Below are 19,610 nucleotides of genomic sequence, written 5' to 3'. Positions count from 1 at the left end.
AATAACAATAACAGAAGAATCGTATTTCCTCCTTCCCTCCGTGGGGATTGGGAATAATTTTGGCGGCGTCGGAATCGCCGTCACAACCTCCACTAATAAAAATCTAGCCTCAATGATATGCGTTAAATTGTGAAACAGAAGCAGAACAATTTTATTCACTATTATATCCAGTTGAGCGCCCTTTCGCCGCTCCATGCTATGTAATGACTTATCATCTCCTTTCTGACAGATTTGAACGATCAGTCCTTTCACTTCCTGCTCCTCTAGATCGTGGGGCCTGGGTAGCAGCTCATAGGTGAAAGTTAGATTGAATATGCTCTAGAGACTCTCTTGCAGCTGGGAAGAGCCTATAATCTTGCAGATGCTTCTGATTGGATGCTAAAACTGGGGGCTTTCGTAGGCGACGGGCATCTCGAAAAAAGTCAATTGTCTGGTCTCTGGCGGCCCTAGTTGTAGCGGCTCTCCGAATTTTTAGTGTGTTGGAGATGATCGGGAAAGCGATTCGTAGGCTCCTAACTAATCTCCCCATTTACAACGCCGAATTGAACGCTGAATGAATTGAAATTGCTATTCTGCGGCTGAGCCTTAAAGGGTTTCGTGTTGCTGCGAAAGAAGCACAGAAGCACAGAGTAGTAATAAAGACATTTGAAAGTGGCTCCGGGGTAGGTGCTCGGTTGGCGTTCAAAGGTTGCGCATCCGCATGGGAATCCAGTGAAGTGGATGGATTCTGTTGTAGGCGAGAAGAAAACTTTTTTCCAGGTGTGCTGGTCGCCTCCGACAATTGACTGATGGAGCTGACCGCTTCACTGCTGGCAGAAAATGTAGTGGCAAAGGATTCCGTGGAAGTGGTCGGGGTCAGTGATTCTGTGTTATTGTAGTTAAGCGAAGTTCCAATTTTACTGGAATATGTTTGGTATGTGGTCCACCACATGGCTAGAACTAACATTGCTTTCATTGCTACTTGAACTCTACACCGTATTCGTCGAATTTCCGAAAAATTAAGTTAAGTTCAACAATGACCTTTCCAGAACTCAGGGTTTGCAGCTTGTAACTAGAAGAAATTTTAGAAAATATAAGCAGAAATTATTATTGGGAACATATCAAGCTTGCTTTTTTTTGCAATTTTATAAATAAACTATCCGCTACTGCCCTGTTAAAAGAAAAACATAATTAAAATTCGTATATTGGAAAAACACACAAACAAATTTGGTTCGTAATATTGACCAATGCTGATGTTATTTCAAGTGGTGGGATTAAACGCTTAACTAAAATTTTTTTTTGATCAGGGTATAGATTTAAAGGTATGCCTAAAAAACGAGTGTCTCGACTATTAGATAACAGATACTCAGCTTTTAATCGAAAACTGATAAGTTTATTAACGATAATATGACCGCTTTAAAATTGGTAGACACCTGGAAAACTCGCATTGGACACAAGGGCAACCGTTTCGACATACGAGAGTAAGTCGTAGCCGGAGTACATAACAGAAATGTTTGCAGCGCCGTAAGGTTTTTTATTGCCTTTTAGTGACAATGAATTACGATCTTCTATATCTTTTTGGCGCATGTGAATGCACGGCAGGTCATTGTGGCAAGAGGAAATGCAAAGAGTGAAAATCAACCCCCCATACCATTAGGTGAAGGACCGAGCGAGACAAAAAGGAAAAGGACAAATAGTTTATACTGTTCATTATTTAATAGAATAATTTAGCCGCGCACTCTGCCCTCTTTTAGCGCCGGCTGCGCTTATCGTTCTAATTTTTCTGGACGTGCTTATGTTTCTGAAAGCGCTAGGAAAGAGAGAGGAATACTTAAAATATATTAAGAACATGTATATTGTAACGAACACACTCTATGAGCGTTGTCCACCCTAACACCTCTGTCTACGCTTTGACCGGCCTGCTCAGGGAGATGGGTGTGGGTTTGTGTTAAGATGAAACAAGAGTGTCACAGAACTAACAATAGTAGACAGAGAGACGGTAACGATAAGGATTTTTAACCCATCGGCTAAGATTCGGACGAGAGACTGTACCTATCGAAGACGGAGGCCCAGATGTTATTGGCCACCTTCTATACCCACCCTACCTGTGAAGTCTCATTAGACTCCACCCTTAAAACAACCGCTGCGCTACATCCTCTAAGGTGCCCTCAAAAGATCACAAATTAATTCATCTTAAATTTCATTTAATACGGCAAATACGATAATATGGTTCATGGTTCTTAATACTACAAATCCTAACACTAAAGCCTTAAGACTAAGCGTTCTTTACGCCAAAAGACTCTCTATATGATCGAGTGTCAGTACAAGATTATCAAATAGGAAAAGAAATGGATATTTTGTTTACGTTAAATTATTACGAAACTGATTACATATTTTATCGATATGCGGCAAGCTTATTCAAAAACTACAGGAAATCACTTAGGCGGATTACGTTAAATTATATAAGTGCAAACGATTCTTATTTAATATTTATATTAATACGCGAATGTGGAAAAATTACATGTATATATTGGTACCAAAAGTGCGCGGGCTCAGACAAGAATGAATATATATGTAGGAATGTAAATGATTTACGGCTATGCCGTACTTACGAACTCTCCAACGAAGTCAGCAGGCCTGATGACGATCGATGTGCGCTGTAGAATAATTTAATTTAGGTGTATATATGTCATACTATGTCGTAAGCACACACGCAAGTATAAAAGCTAAATAGGAATCGTAAATTAAATTAGAAACTCGTCGTACAAATATTTAGAATATGAAAATTAAACTACAATCGCTTTAGCGATACAAAAACGAGTTGGCAGTCCCGGCCAAAATAACTGGAAACCAGAATTGGAACTGAAATTCCAATTGGGATGCGGCGTCCGCCTCCGCTGTCTTGCCCGAATTACGCCGAATCGGCGCCGGTGCGTTTTTCGCCCGAACTGCAACGTGATCTGACTTGTAGATCGTCGTGCGGACTTGGCAAGGTCAAAACCTCACGCGGGTTGACTGCGGCGATCCTTGAAGCCGCTTATGGTTTGCCGATGATGAAATTAATTCAGGTGTGGCAAAGAAGACAGATTCCTTTCACGCGGTGTGCGGTATAAGAATCCCAAATGGCGATTATGGCCTGGCGCTGAAGAAAAGTATGGTTCCGCTGATGAATCGCTGCACGCGGCACCTGCTCCTTGCTGTGCGCAGAGGGAGGACTGTAAAACTTCCGTCAATTCCGAGAATTTGCACGTGTCTCTGGTCACTGCTTTTTTCCGGGAATTACAATTAGATTTTTTCAATATATCGTCGAATAATCTTACCACCAATATTGGGAGTGATAAAAGGGCGTACTGCTCAACCAAAATTTCTAGAATTTCACACGCGGATGTGTGGATGCAAACGGGTTTGAAAATTATAGCACTTTTTGCAGGGAACAAACCGATCTCGGGAGAAGCTTGCGACAAAGAGGAGGAAATCATGGCGTCTAGAGTGGATGTAGGATGCACAAAATCCCCAAAATCCATAAAACTGGTATTTTTGGTATTCTAGCGAGGATCGGATCCTTGCTACTGAAGGGTTGCATCTGGGCTATTTATGTTAATTACCATTGGTAATGTCTTAACTAGGAATTCCAACTTAGCCGGAAATACTGACTCCCACAACCACAGTTTGGATTTTTAGTCCCTGTGACTAATAATAAAAAAAAGGAGTCAGGAGGGATCACCAGATGTCCTTGGCATGGAATTTACCAAGCTCTTTGCCGTTCATTTCTTCCAGAACATATAATGATTGACCAAGTTTCTCCTTAACTCTCGCTTTTGTTCCGACTGGTGCTAGCTTTGCGTTGAAATGATTGGCAGCGTTGCTCAGCGCAAAGTTCCGTTTTGTCGCCTTTTGACCTACTTCGAACGATCTAGGCCTCGTACGTAGGTTATATGTGCGCTGGTTCGTCTCATAAGCTTTGCTCAGATGTTTATGGATGCTTGCACGAATTTTCTGACACTCGTCAGTCCTTGAAAGGTTGACATCACCTTCGGCGAGTAAACCCAACTTGCGCAACAGTTTATAGTCCTGGCCGTGTGAGATCATATGTTGCCCAAAATCAACTTGGTACGGTGATACACTGATAGACTGATGAAGGAAAGTACGAAGTGAGCAATTCATGCTGCTGAGGAAAACATCCCATTCACGCTGGTCCGAACGAATGTAAGCTCTTAAAGCCGCGTTGATTGAACGGTTGACTCTTTCCGCTGCGTTGGACTGCGGAGCATAGGCACCTGTGAACATGTGGCGCACGCCATATTTCGAGAGGAAGTCAGAGAAGTCACGGCTTTTAAACTGAGTGCCGTTGTCACTCACGACTGTCTCGGGCACACCAAATCAGGGAAAGATTTCATCCTGCAGTATACTGATTATCACTTTAGTGGTGAACTTTTTCACTGGATTTAGAAAAGTGAATTTTGAAAAGTGATCCAGGATAATCAATATGCCTATGTTTCCAGACTTGGAACGCGGAAATGGGCCAATAAAATCCAGATAGAGTCGTTGAAATATCCTTTCGCTATGCACTTGAGCGCCCATAGGTGGTTTCAAGGAACGCGTAGGATGCTTTGTAGTGAGGCACGTCTCGCAGTTGCGTATGTAGTCCCGCAAGTTGATTACCATGTTTGGCCAGTAAAAGCGGCGGCGAATGCGCTCTAGGCATTTGGTCATTCCACAATGCGCAGATGATGGTTGGTCATGGGCGGCACTAATTACGCTTTGGCGTAACGATTCGGGTACGAACAATTTCCAGCAATCGTCTGGTGAAGTGTCAATTGAATTGGGAAATGCTGCACGGTGATAGATCAAGTCGTCGACTACTTGGAAATCAGGTAGCTGTGAGGACGAGAATTTGTTCCGGAGTGCAGAATATTCTTCCGATTGGAAAGCATCTGATGCAAGATCGATTTCAGGGTGAACTTCAAAATCCAGCGCAGCAACTTCCACGTCCTCGAAAGCACGGGATAGAGCATCCGCCACAACATTTTCACATCCTTTACGATGCTCGATTTCAAAGGAGTAACCCTGAAGTTTGATAGCCCATCTGGCCAGTCTACCGCTTAAATCAGATTGATTCATAAGCCAACGCAAACTGGAGTGGTCAGTGACTACTTTGAAAGAATGTCCATCAATATACATCCTGAACTTTTTTATTGCCAAGACTACAGCCATGCATTCAAGTTCTGTAACTGTATAGTTACGTTGGGCTTTGTTAAGTTTTTTGGTCGTTCAAAACCAGATTGGTCACATTGGGACAGAACTGCACCAACACCATGAAGTGAGGTATCGCAGTGAAGAATGAATGGTTTCTCATAATCGGTGTGAACGAGACATGGGGCAGAACATAACTTGGCTTTGATGTTCTCAAAGGCCTATTGAGCATGTTAATTTCATTGAGAGTCTTTGCCACGTAGCAACTCTGTTAGGTGGAATATGACTGAGGAATAGTTGGAAATGAAGCGCTGGTACCAACCAGTCATACCAAGAAATCTTCTCAGCTGTTTCTGAGTTTTTGGTATCGGGAATTCACTGACAGCGCTAATCTTGTTTGGATTCACTTGAAGTGTTCCTTCTCCAACCAAATATCCCAAGTAATCTACCCGTTTCAGACAGAACTGACTTTTCTGGACGTTAATTGTCGATTCTGCTTTTCTCAGCTGGGTGGCTACCTCAGAAAGATGTAGAAGATGGTCTTCGAAGCTGTTTGACAACACCAAAAGGTCATCAAGGTAGACTAGAACGTGCGGCTTCAGCTGATACGGTATTACAAGGTCCATTAAACGGCACATGGTTTGCGGTGCGTTGGTCAAACCAAATGGCATCCTTTTGAATTGGTACAGCGGACGGTTCGGTATCGTGAACGCTGTCTTTGCACGGGACTCTTGATCTAGGCAAATTTGCCAAAACGCATCCTTGAGATCTATTTTAGAAATGCAATGCACTGGCGGGAGACGACTAAGCAGACCTTCCATAATAGGAATCGGATAAGAATCCTTAATGGTAACTGCATTAAGTTTCCTCGCATCGACGTGCAAGGTAACCGGAGAAGACCAAGGCGATGATGGTGCCTCTTCTATGACGTCCATTTCAATCACGCGATCGATTTCGACACACAAAAGCTTTTCCTTAGCTGGCGATAAAGGATAAAACCTTTGTTTGATTGGTTTCGCGGTAGATGTGTGAGGGGTCGTCCTCGGGTTTGTATTCAATTTCGTTAACTGAAAACGAAAGTTGGATGGAAATGCCAAAGGTTTCCCAGAAATCCATGCCGCATATCACGCTGTGTTGAATAGAGGGTACTATTAAGAATTCAAATTTTGAATCTATAGAGTTGTACGGCAAGGGAATGGAGATTGTGCCAGCCACGGATTATGTTTGGCCGTCTGCAGTACGGACTACGCTTTTGAATTTGTTATACAGTTTGTTAGATATTATTTGTTGGGCAAGCTTTCCACCAACGACACTTTTGTTGGCTCCGCTGTCTAAGAGAGCTGAATATTCGAGGCCGAATATCTGCACCATTGTGAAAGGCCGGATGTCATTCTTTTTGTGGATGATTGATGAGATAATGCAATGGTTAAAAGCTCGTTTGCGCATCCAGAATTTACGTATACGCAAGGTAGAACGACGTTTGTAAGCAAAGATAGAATTGACACTAACAGGTTTAAGCCTTCGTTTAAGATACTCTTGCAAGCACAGGTGATATGGATTGAACGCTTTAGTAGTCGGTTCATCAGGTTTGGGAGTAGACAAATCAGGTAAATTATCCGTTGCCGCAGCATCCGGAGTACTAAGAATATCCAAGGTTAACGGCGGACATTCATTTTGCAAATGTCCTGCTTGAAGTTTTCCGATACCGATTTACATTTTGCACTATTTGGTTTATATACATCGGGTATGCCGCAACCGTAACAGAAAATACGGCGAGGTTTTAGACAATCATGGTACCTGTGACCTGTTCCATCACAGTTCCAACATATAAATTTGTCTGCAGGCTTAATTGCGCAGACTTCGCCCTCGACATCGGCTTCGTCTTCGGACTGATCTTCAGAGTCGTATTCGTGAAGAATTGTGTTGACCTACCGTTTTGTTACATTAGGGCGTTGAATTGGCTTCGATCGAGTGCTACGATAAAATTCTTCGTGGCGGTGACACGCCTTACGCAAAGCTTCCGAAGAAGGGGTGTCAACATGCAGTAACTCAAGTTTCAAGTCTGGCTTAAGATTGTGGCGCACTTCGCTGGCTAGCTCACTATCATGCATGGGCTCTCGGAGGGAATTAGCTATGATAAGCATTGCGTCTAGAAAGTCGTCAAAACTTTCGTTTGAACCCTGCTTACGACGACGCATGGCACTTTTTATATATTACGGTCTGATCTCTGATCTGAGTACCTTTCCTTTAAGCGTCTGCATAGTACATGCCAGTTCATGTCATCTACCGACCTATGAACACGCCAGTAAAAAGATAGAGCAGGACCTGCAAATAGCAAATTTGCAAACTGCGACAACAAATCGAAATTTCCGTTTAGGCTTTGTGTAGTGAGACAGTTTACTCAATATATAAAATCCTCAACTGCGATGTCGTCAGCTGACCCACTGAATCTGATTCGCCAGTTGGAAATCACATTTGAAATTCTGTCAGGACGATCCAAAGAAAGATCGCTGCGATCGCTTCGTACATCCGGAGAGTTCCTAACTCGCTGACTATTTTGACCCTGATTGTTCTGGAAATCGACTTGTCCTGAATTGTTATGGAATTCGTGATGCGTATTGTTATCCACAAACGTAGACCTATTTAATTGGCTAAACATCTGAGTCATTATACCCGTTACTCGTAGAGTAAAAGGGTATACTAGATTCGTCGGAAAGTATGTAACAGGCAGAAGGAAGCGTTTCCGACCCCATAAAGTATATATATTCTTGATCAGGATCACTAGCCGAGTCGATCTAGCCATGTCCGTCTGCCCGTCTGTCCGTCTGTCCGTCTGTCTGTCCGGATGAACGCTGAGATCTCGGAAACTATGAGGGCTAGGCTATTGAGATTTGACGTAAAGATTCCTGAGCTTCTTACGCAGCGCAAGTTTGTTTCAGTAGACTGCCAAATTTTAACCGAAATGTATTGTTCTCATCAATACCTATCGATTGACCTAAAAAAAAAATTTGCCACGCCCACTTAAACGCCCACAAACCGCGAAAACCTGTGACGCCCACAATTTGCATGCTAGATAAAAAATTTTAACTGAAATGTATTGGTGTCGTCAATACCTATCGATTGATCCAAAAATAAATTTTCCACGCCCACTGTAACGCCCATAACGCTTAAATCTGTCTACCGCTGGTAGGTGGCGCATTTTAATCTCGCTTTGCTGCTTGCATATCTCCATTTCCCTTTGAGTAACGGGTATCTGATAGTCGAGGTACTCGACTATAGCGTTCTTCCTTGTTTTTTCTGTGATTGTATCTGTCATGGTTACATGAAATGTTCTCTGGTTCTCTAACATGCTTTTTTGAAATGCTCGCATTTGATTCGCAAGACTTTGCTGATCTGGGTCTTCGGTTACATCTGAGTCATCAGTTTGCCTATTGTCTTGCTGGGGATTCGAGTTGCCATTCTGAGAGACGATAATATTGTTCTGATTATCGGCGTTACGAGACCTAGATCTGGTCATCATTCGATTTTGCATACCGGAATTCGGATTAGATACCGTCTGGGACTGAGAACATGATTGAGAACATGTTGGACAAGTGTTGTTTTCCTGCAGCCAGTTTTGTAGACAAGCCTTATGAAAGCAATGTTTACAAGCAGTTTCAATTAAATCCAATTCGAAAACTACTGCGTTGCAGAGCATGCACGTCACTGAGTCATCATCACCTAGAGAAACTAGGTTCTCGTTGCTGTGCCTAACCGACATTTTTAAACGATTTCAAACCTAACTAAACAACTAACTAAACTCGAAAGCTTAAAAAGAGAAATGGAAGATATACGATATGCGATAGAAATATACGATATGCGATAGAAATGTACGATATGCGATAGAAGTTTACGATAATCATTCAACAATGACAAGACGAGAAAGATCCTTGAGAAATACGGAATGCGGTAGTATCATAAAAATAAGAGGGGCTTATCCTGAGGAGTAATGTAGCAGCAGGTTGATTTTCGTTCGATAGGTACTAATTATTAACTGAAAATGTTTGCGAAATTAATTATATAAAAATAGTATTTTGAGGTCTAACCAATCAAAAGAGGGACTAGCCGAATTTTTCCAGCTAGAACAAATCTCGATTTTAATAGGATAGAAGATGTGGCTTGAAAACTGAAAACTTGGTAAAGAACCGACCTTAAATCAGAACTAAAATTCCGAAGTATCAAATAATCGAAATGGAATGTTTTTAATTATAATGTACGAGTATGACCGAACTGATAGAAAAACATGTAACAAAAGTATAACATTTCTGCTGGTATGGCTCCGAATCTATCCAGAGTACCATCAAATCCAAGTCAAAAATGAAATACTAACTGAAACTAAAATTTAACAAAAATGGATGGATTGAAATATTTTCGGGAAGCTCGGCTGTCAAACGACAGATGCCTGATCAGCAACGAACACACTCTATGAGCGTTGTCCACCCTAACACCTCTGTCTACGCTTTGACCGGCCTGCTCAGGGAGATGGGTGTGGGTTTGTGTTAAGATGAAACAAGAGTGTCACAGAACTAACAATAGTAGACAGAGAGACGGTAACGATAAGGATTTTTAACCCATCGGCTAAGATTCGGATGAGAGACTGTACCTATCGAAGACGGAGGCCCAGATGTTATTGGCCACCTTCTATACCCACCCTACCTGTGAAGTCTCATTAGACTCCACCCTTAAAACAACCGCTGCGCTACATCCTCTAAGGTGCCCTCAAAAGATCACAAATTAATTCATCTTAAATTTCATTTAATACGGCAAATACGATAATATGGTTCATGGTTCTTAATACTACAAACCCTAACACTAAAGCCTTAAGACTAAGCGTTCTTTACGCCAAAAGACTCTCTATATGATCGAGTGTCAGTACAAGATTATCAAATAGGAAAAGAAATGGATATTTTGTTTACGTTAAATTATTACGAAACTGATTACATATTTTATCGATATGCGGCAAGCTTATTCAAAAATTACAGGAAATCACTTAGGCGGATTACGTTAAATTATATAAGTGCAAACGATTCTTATTTAATATTTATATTAATACGCGAATGTGGAAAAATTACATGTATATATTGGTACCAAAAGTGCGCGGGCTCAGACAAGAATGAATATATATGTAGGAATGTAAATGATTTACGGCTATGCCGTACTTACGAACTCTCCAACGAAGTCAGCAGGCCTGATGACGATCGATGTGCGCTGTAGAATAATTTAATTTAGGTGTATATATGTCATACTATGTCGTAAGCACACACGCAAGTATAAAAGCTAAATAGGAATCGTAAATTAAATTAGAAACTCGTCGTACAAATATTTAGAATATGAAAATTAAACTACAATCGCTTTAGCGATACAAAAACGAGTTGGCAGTCCCGGCCAAAATAACTGAAAACCAGAATTGGAACTGAAATTCCAATTGGGATGCGGCGTCCGCCTCCGCTGTCTTGCCCGAATTACGCCGAATCGGCGCCGGTGCGTTTTTCGCCCGAACTGCAACGTGATCTGACTTGTAGATCGTCGTGCGGACTTGGCAAGGTCAAAACCTCACGCGGGTTGACTGCGGCGATCCTTGAAGCCGCTTATGGTTTGCCGATGATGAAATTAATTCAGGTGTGGCAAAGAAGACAGATTCCTTTCACGCGGTGTGCGGTATAAGAATCCCAAATGGCGATTATGGCCTGGCGCTAAAGAAAAGTATGGTTCCGCTGATGAATCGCTGCACGCTGCGCTGTGCGCAGAGGGAGGACTGTAAAACTTCCGTCAATTCCGAGAATTTGCACGTGTCTCTGGTCACTGCTGTTTTCCGGGAATTACAATTAGATTTTTTCAATATATCGTCGAATAATCTTACCACCAATATTGGGAGTGATAACAGGTCGTACTGCTCAACCAAAATTTCTAGAATTTCACACGCGGATGTGTGGATGCGAACGGGTTTGAAAATTATAGCACTTTTTGCAGGGAACGAACCGATCTCGGGAGAAGCTTGCGACAAAGAGGAGGAAATCATGGCGTCTAGAGTGGATGTAGGATGCACAAAGCCCCAAAATCCATAAAACTGGTATTTTTGGTATTCTAGCGAGGATCGGATCCTTGCTACTGAAGGGTTGCATCTGGGCTATTTATGTTAATTACCATCGGTAATGTCTTAACTAGGAATGCCAACTTAGCCGAAAATACTGACACCCACAATATTAAGGTACATATATTTGCTTAGCAAATTTTTAGATGTAATATGTATACTTAAATCTAAGTGTTTCCATTATTAGTTCAAAAAAGTATTGGGTCGAATGAAAAAAAAAAAATAAAATAAAATACTTCTATTTAGACACACATGCATAAAAAACATTATAGTAGGTTTGTGGGCGTGGAAAAGTTTTTTGGGACAATCGATAGGCATTGATTAAGCCAAAACACATCAGTTAAAAGACATAAATAAATCTTTACAGCGCTGGAAAGTTTTAACCGCCAATTTTACGGGCACGGTTATTCGGTAATTTTTTTGTCTTTTAGTGCTTTTTACACTGAAAACATGTGAATAGACTGGAGGTCAGTATGGACACAGAAAACACAAAGAGCGAAAGGCAATCCAAACAAAAAGACCGACAAACAGGCAGACTAATAGACAGGTGTACGGACATGACTAGAGCAACTCGGCTAGTGATCTTAATCAAGAATGTATATACTTTAAAGGGTCGGAAGCGCTTCCTTCCACATCTTACACACTGTCCGACGAATCTAGTACATTTTTACTCTATGAGTAACGGGTATAAAAAATAAAGACCGCATAAACTTACCGCCTCACCGTCGGACTGAACCCACACTTGCGGCTTAAAGCCATCACAACATATGTATAATCCGCAGACGTTAGACCAGTTAGGTCGATTTTTTACGATTCTTAGTTCCAAGAAACCATATTTTAACAAGGAAGAACGCTATAGTTGAGTACCTCGACTATCAGATACCCGTTACTCAGCTAATGGGACCAAAGGGAAATGCAGGTATGCAAGCAGCAAAGTGAGATTGAAATGCGCCACCTACCGGCGATAGACAGATTTAAGCGTTATGGGCGTTAGAGTAAGCGTGGCAAATTTTTTTTGATCAATCGATAGGTATTGACGAGACCAATACATTTCAGTTAAAATTTTTTTTCTAGCATGAAAATTGTGGGTGCCACAGCCTTGGGCGTTAGAGTGGGCGTGGCAATCTTTTTTTTGGGTCAATCGATAGGTATTGACGAGAACAATACGTTTCAGTTAAAATTTTTATTCTAGCATCAAAACTGTAGGAGCCACAGTTTTGGTCGGTTTGTGGGCGTTAGAGTGGGCGTGGCACTCTGCTGAAACAAACTGCGCAGGAATCTCAGGAATCTGCATGCCTAATCCCAGTATTGTAGCTTGTATAGTTTCCGAGATCTCAGCGTTCATACGGATAGACGGACAGACGGACGGACATACGGACATGGCTAGATCGACTCGGCTAGTGATCCTAATCAAGAATATGTATACTTTATGGGGTCGGAAACGCTTCCTTCTGCCTGTTACATACTTTCCGACGAATCTAGTATACCCTTTTACTCTACGAGTAACGGGTATAAAAATAGAACATATTCTACAAATGGGAGCTGATATTAACGTAAGGAAGAAATTATTTGGATCTAATTGGCAGCCCCACACAGATGATTAGAAGATAACCACTCAGTCAGAATGAAGCAGTCGAATCGTTAAGTCGAAAAAAGTTGCCAGTTGCTGCATATTGTTCGGCTAAATTAAGTCCCGAGTATACAGAAACAAGTCGAAAAGTCATTATATGTCGCGGAGGGTTAATAAGAACATATTAAACACAATTACAATACTTTATAACACCAATATCATATTAAATAAAAATATATTACATTTGGGTGCTCAGCCTTAAAGGCAAAGATCAAACTGTGAAACAAGTTCATCATCCAGTAAATACGAGGGTATGAGCGACGAAGAAGATGAAGGTAGACATAACTGTGGTGTACTAACACGAGTGCAAACTGATAAATGTACTAAATTCTAAAAGTTTTTGGCTTGATGATGAATTGGTGATTAAAAAATTTCTTCCCAACAGACGGTTAACTAATAATAGGCCTTACACGGTAGTACCTGTCCCAAAAAAAACTGAGCAGATTATATTTTGCCAATCAAAATATTACGGGACTTAACATGAAGCTATCTAGGCTTTATGCTGACTCCTCTGCTTTTTCTGAAGACATTGTGAAACAGGGATATCTGACTCTGACGTATAGAACTAATCGCTCTCTTCGTAGGGAGGTGGGCTGCTGATTGCCGTTACCTCTATTTGAACATCGGAGAGACAATACTTTTTAACACCAATAATATAGAATTAGTTGGTGAGAAAGTTTCTCAGCCATCTTTTTCTATTTTTTTAACATGTTCTTATATTCCACCTGGATCCGACTTAACAATTTATGAGCAACATTTGTCTGCAATAAAAACTGTTCTATCTCATCTTTCCGAAAGGGATCTTTTGATTTTTTTGGGTGATTTCAATCTCCCTGACATTTCTTGGTCCCCTTCCACTGACTCACTTGTCTCTACCCCTTTATCTGACCATGACTTCGTTGACGGACTGTTAGAATTATCATTACAGCAAGTTAGCGTTATATGTAAATCACTAAACAGACAATTAGATCTTGTATTTGTTTTAGATCCGTCTGAAGTCATGGTATCTAGAATTGACTGACTAGTTGTGCCAGAAGACCGATATCAACCCACATCGGAACTCACAATTTGTTTTCCATGCGTTGATACCCTCTCTCCTTTTCTATCTCCAACTAAAAATAGATGCTATCGTAAATGTGACTATAATAAACTCGACAACATGATTTCTCAATATAACTGGACAAATTAGTATAGTTGCTTGGATATTGAAAAACCTACGGAACTATTTCATAGTGTCCTAAACTCTTTTTTCTGTGAATGTGTTCCTGACAGCTTTCCTCCTGACCATATTCAACCCTGAGCTTTCGATCGGTGCAATGCTTCTTCACAGAGTTGACGGCAAGTGTAGGGTGATCGAATATTTCAGCAAGTGTACATCGGCTTCAAAATCAAAATATCATTCATATGAACTAGAGACTTTAGCCGTGTATAATGCTGTAAAACATTTTCGACATTATCTGCATGGTAGAAAGTTCGTCATCCATACTGACTGCAATTCCTTAAAAGCGAGTCGCACCAAGGTGGGCGTTCTTGCAGGCATTCGATTTTAGCGAAGAATATGGAAAGGAAATTCAAATGGCACACGTAGACTGCCTATCACGAAATCCTATTCCAGAGGCCTCGAAATCGATAAACAAAGTAGTTGAGGTTCGCGTTGACTTGGCAGTGATAACGGATAATTTTATAATCGCTGAACAGCAGAGGGACTTAGTTGATATCGTGAATCAATCAAATAAATGGAGATGACATGCAAGTTGACAGAGCTAAAACTTATGAAATTAGAGCCGGAATGTTGTATCGCAAAATTCAGGGAAGTGGTAAGACTCGTTGCTTACCAGTGATTCAGAGAGCCTTTAAATGGTCGGTCACTAATTATGTGCACGAGGTCTATGAACAATATTGGTTTGAAAGTATGTCGAAGTATGTCAGAAAGTTTCTGGAAAACTATTTAGCCTGTAAGCTCTGCAAGCCCTCAACAGGCAAGGTACAAAGGGAACTGTACCCATTCCCAAGGTAGAAATTCCCTGGCACGGTATGCCTATTGATATTAGTGGAAACCTGAGCGGAAAAAATGACTTGAAGGAATATATTGTAGTACAAATAGACTCATTTATCAAGTATGTTTTCCTTTATCACACTCTGAATTTGGATTCTGAAAATTTTATCAACGCAGTAAAGGCAAGTATATCACTTTTTGGGGTTCCTAGTCGTATCATTGCAGATCAAGGTAGGAGCTTTGATAGTGGTTAATTTCGTGACTTCTGTTCATCAAATAAAAATTTTGAAACATGGAATTGGCGATCATGTCTTGCTAAGAAGAGAGGAGCGGCATTAAACGAAATTCAAGTTCAAAAGACCGCTTGTGGTTATAGAAATACTCGAAGGTGATCGTTACTTGTTGAAATCATTGACTAGTAAAACAAACTGTCATTTGAAGACACAAGATGTGTAATAAGGGTTAAAAAAAAAGTTATGATTTAAGCAAATGAGTAACTTCGAAATTGTTTCAGATTAGCAGGATGTGATGCCAAGCCATGAACACGAGGACGTGTGATAGTCAGGATAGCCATGTCGAGAGAATTAATAATTTTAATATTTAATGTAAAATAAAATCAATGTAACGGAGAGAAACCTGTCAACAAAAATAAAGAGTTGAGAGAAAAAAGTGTGACCTTCTAAGACCGTTTAAGTGTTTCAAGAGCGTGGCTAGGTGGCGCATTTGTTGTTGCAACAAGGAGAGTGAAATTAAAGGGAGTAGGGAATAAATTAAAAGAATTACAAGTGACTACAGAATGACAAGGACACAATAGATTCATTCTACTCGTGTACTAGAGTAGATTGCTATTGATTAGTTTGCCTAGTCAAGTAAATCGTAGAACTATGCTTGGGCCTATTTATACCCGTTACTCGTAGAGTAAAAGGGTATACTAGATTCGTCGGAAAGTATGTAACAGGCAGAAGGAAGCGTTTCCGACCCCATAAAGTATATATATTCTTGATAAGGATCCCTAGCCGAGTCGATCTAGCCATGTCCGTCTGTCCGTCTGTCCGGATGAACGCTGAGATCTCGGAAACTATGGGAGCTAGGCTATTGAGATTTGGCGTGCAGATTCCTGAGCTTCTTACGCAGCGCAAGTTTGTTTCAGTAGAGTGCCACGCCCACTCTAACGCCCACAAACCGCCCAAAACTGTGGCTCCTACAGTTTTGATTCTAGAATAAAAATTTTAACTGAAATGTAATGTTCTCATCAATACCTATCGATTGACCCGAAAAAAAGTTTGCCACGCCCACTTCAACGCCCACAAACCGCGAAAACCTGTGACGCCCACAATTTTCATGTTAGATAAAAAATTTTAACTGAAATGTATTGGTCTCGTCAATACCTATCGATTGATCCAAAAAAAATTTGCCACGCCCACTCTAACGCCCATAACGCTAAAATCTGTATACCGCCGGTAGGTGGCGCATTTTAATTTCGCTTTGCTGCTTGCATATCTCCATTTAGCTGAGTAACGGGTATCTGATAGTCGAGGTACTCGACTATAGCGTTCTTCCTTGTTTTATTAATAATCTTATCAGAGGCAATATTGATTCTGTAGATTTGGTAAGCCGCCTAACTTTCAATGTTCCCATTAGACTATTGCGAAACTACTATCCTATTAACTTGCTACGATGTACATTTAATTTAAGTCAGCACGAGCCCTTTCCCGTTCTTTATAATAATTACAGCACCCTTTATCATTTAATTTGTTTCTCAACTCCTATCCCTGTATTAAAAACTAGACTCTTAACTCATTTCCTTCAGTCTTAGTTTATCTATGTTTTGTTCTGTCCTTATTTGTTCTATATACCTTCCTCGTGAACCGTATTTGCCCGAAATGAAAGATATGCCCGCGCGTATCAAGCACTTGCTTGTTGTCCTTTGGCCACTTGTTTGTACTGCTCTTAGTTCTTCAATGTTCAACAATATTAACAATGTATAGCGCGTATCTGTAGCATTGTAGTTAAGAAACTAAACGCATTTTAAACCTAATTTTTTATTTGTCGCCAAACTAGAGGGTTTTTATTTTGAAAAGCCCCCACAAATCTTGCTTTTGACATAACATTTGAACGAAATTGTAACAAATGATGCTTATTATCAGCCAAAATAAAAGAGGTGTAATAAAATATCCTAAGCACCACCACGGGCCTCAACAGCTCCATAGAGTAAGAATCTATATAGAGGTTTCAATTGCTCTGCCCGAACCTCTGCCCAACCTCTGCTAAGAGCCAATTCAAGGCCAAGTTTGAAGCTAACTTATTTTCGATTAAAAACAAAAACAAAACAGTGAGCAAGAGCGGTGCAGAATGAGGTGGGAATGAATTACAAGTTCGATCGAACTTGTCAAAAAGAGGGGAAACAAGCATTTTTCGCCTAGGTTGCATCATAGCCTCATTATCTAAAGAGAGCGGCAGAGCAATTGGCGCCTCTATATAGTTCATTACTCTATGACAGCTCAAACTGTCTTAAATCATAGAGTAATGAACTATATAGATGCGCCAATTGCTCTGCCCGAACCTCTGCCCACCCTCTGCCCAACCTCTGCTAAGAGCCAATTCAAGGCCAATTTTAAAGCTTACTTAGGTGCGAAGCAACAGCAATAGGGTTTACGATTAATAACAAAAACAAAACAGTGAGCAAGAGCGGTGTAGAATGAGGTGGGAATGAATTACAAGTTCGATCGAACTTTGAAAAAGAAGGGAAATAAGCTTTTTTCGCCTAGGTGGCATCATAGCCTCATTATCTAAAGAGAGCGGCAGAGCAATTGGCGCCTCTATATAGTTCATTACTCTATGGTATAATGCTGTTATGCTGTCTTTCCTAGTGTCAGCACTTTGCTGGACGAGCGGTCGGCTTGCAGGCCGCGCACAGCTTACGTACAGTTTGATACGTTTTAGTTTGAATTTGATTGTAATAAAAGTCGCACCACGCACAGATTTATCTTCAACAAACGCTGTCTTGCCTTAAGGGCAAGTAGCAACGAAGAAAAGTTCTCCCAACATATAACGGCGCTGAACTCGCAAGGAGTATTCCAGTAACAAGCGGAGAAGAAGATCTCCGCCAGTCGCCACAACATAGCAGCCAGCCACGTCGGCGATTACGTCACCTCACGGACTGCGGCGATTGACAATTAAAATATAATTGGCACCCAACTTTAATACCGAATCCACGACACAAAAAAATGTAAGTGGGCTGACCAAATGTAATGCAGCTTCAATTGCATATACAGGGAAAAAATAAATAATAGGCCCTAAAAATTATTTACCCAAAATTCGAACATATACAGTTTAAAAAAAAGTAATTGTAAATGTGACTTACATATAAAGTTAATTAATATTAGCCGTCTCTGAATAAAGTTTTTCGGACCCCAAGCACCCCCTTATTAATACAAACATTATAACATACAAAATTACATTTGTCGAATTAAAACACTCCTCCTCCCAATAACTTGTCTTTAGTGTCAACCAGTTAGTGGCCCTATGAGTTTTCCGGGCCCTTATAGGGAAACTAAAAGCGAATTTAAAAGTGATAGTGAAGAGGAGTTAGTCCAAGATCCCCGCGGATATTAAAAGGCACGGGCACAAGCAGAAAAAGACATAGACACCGGCACAAATAGAAGCATTAATTCAGGCCGCATTAACTAATCAAGAACTGAGGCTCAGAGCCTAATTTGCGGGTCAGATCAGTGCCGTTATTCAACAGCTTCAGAGTTTGCATATACACCCAAAAAAAATCGTCATCAATATGCCATTATTTAGGTGTCAATGTAATACTATTGAGTGTCAAAAAATCTCTGATACGAAGAACATCTAATTGACACTATTCTGGTGTCCTTTTGATATTTTTGAAAATATCAATTTGACACTTTTTGGTGTCAAAAGGACACTACGCATTGGCATTTTTTAGTAAGAATATGTGGTCACATTGACAATATTTCGCAGTAATTTGATACTCATTCGGGGTATAAGAAAGACATTTTTAGGATCAACTTGATACGATTTTAGTATCAATATGAAACGAATAAATTGTTGATTTCACACCCAAACAAGGAAGAACGCTATAGTCGAGTACCTCGACTATCAGATACCCGTTACTCAGAAACCAAACTTTAAAATAAATATGCCTTTATGTATGTTTTTCGCCGCTCGAATTTGCTCCCGATTACTATGTTAAAATCGGTACCCAGGGAACACCACGAGGAGGCCGTTGCTTTGCAACGGGGTCTTTCAAACCAAAATTCAATTTTGGGGACCTTCGAGTCGACTTGAGTTGTCTAACTTTGTACAAATTTGAAAACTCCATGTTCCCCGAAAATTTTGTTTATCCGTACCATACATACATACAAATAAATTAAAATATATATTACTTATTTTATGTTACTACAATCTACTAATACTTTTTTTTTGTTTTTTAGTTTTTTCAATAATTTACTACAATAATACCTATTTAGTTTTTATAAAATAAAGTTAAATGTAATAAATATTTTTTTTGGTTTTTTGTTTTTTTTTAATAAGAAAAGAAAAAACATAAACAATTAAATAGTTAGCAGTAGCAAACTACTTAATTTTCTATGTTTTTTTTAGGAATATTTATTTTACCTTAATATTAGTTAATACTTGTGTTTTTTTGTAAGACA

General features: G+C 40.3%; 1 protein-coding gene across 1 annotated transcript in view; it reads right to left on the bottom strand.

The window, feature by feature from the left end:
* Nucleotides 1–675: 675 nt before the first annotated feature.
* The window catches only part of B9d2 (B9 domain-containing protein 2), a 48,905-nt gene continuing 29,970 nt past the window's right edge, over nucleotides 676–19,610 (bottom strand). Inside the window, exon 3 of the mRNA XM_070998812.1 lies at nucleotides 676–1,051. Coding sequence (XP_070854913.1) covers nucleotides 958–1,051 — 94 coding nt within the window. The 3' untranslated portion in view covers nucleotides 676–957. The remainder of the gene's footprint in view (nucleotides 1,052–19,610) is intronic.

The sequence above is a fragment of the Drosophila suzukii genome (genome assembly GCF_043229965.1).
Source record: "Drosophila suzukii chromosome 2 unlocalized genomic scaffold, CBGP_Dsuzu_IsoJpt1.0 scf_2c, whole genome shotgun sequence".
NCBI lineage: Eukaryota > Metazoa > Arthropoda > Insecta > Diptera > Drosophilidae > Drosophila > Drosophila suzukii.
The sequence above is the reverse complement of the archived record's forward strand: the minus strand, read 5'-3'. Positions and strand labels throughout refer to the sequence as shown.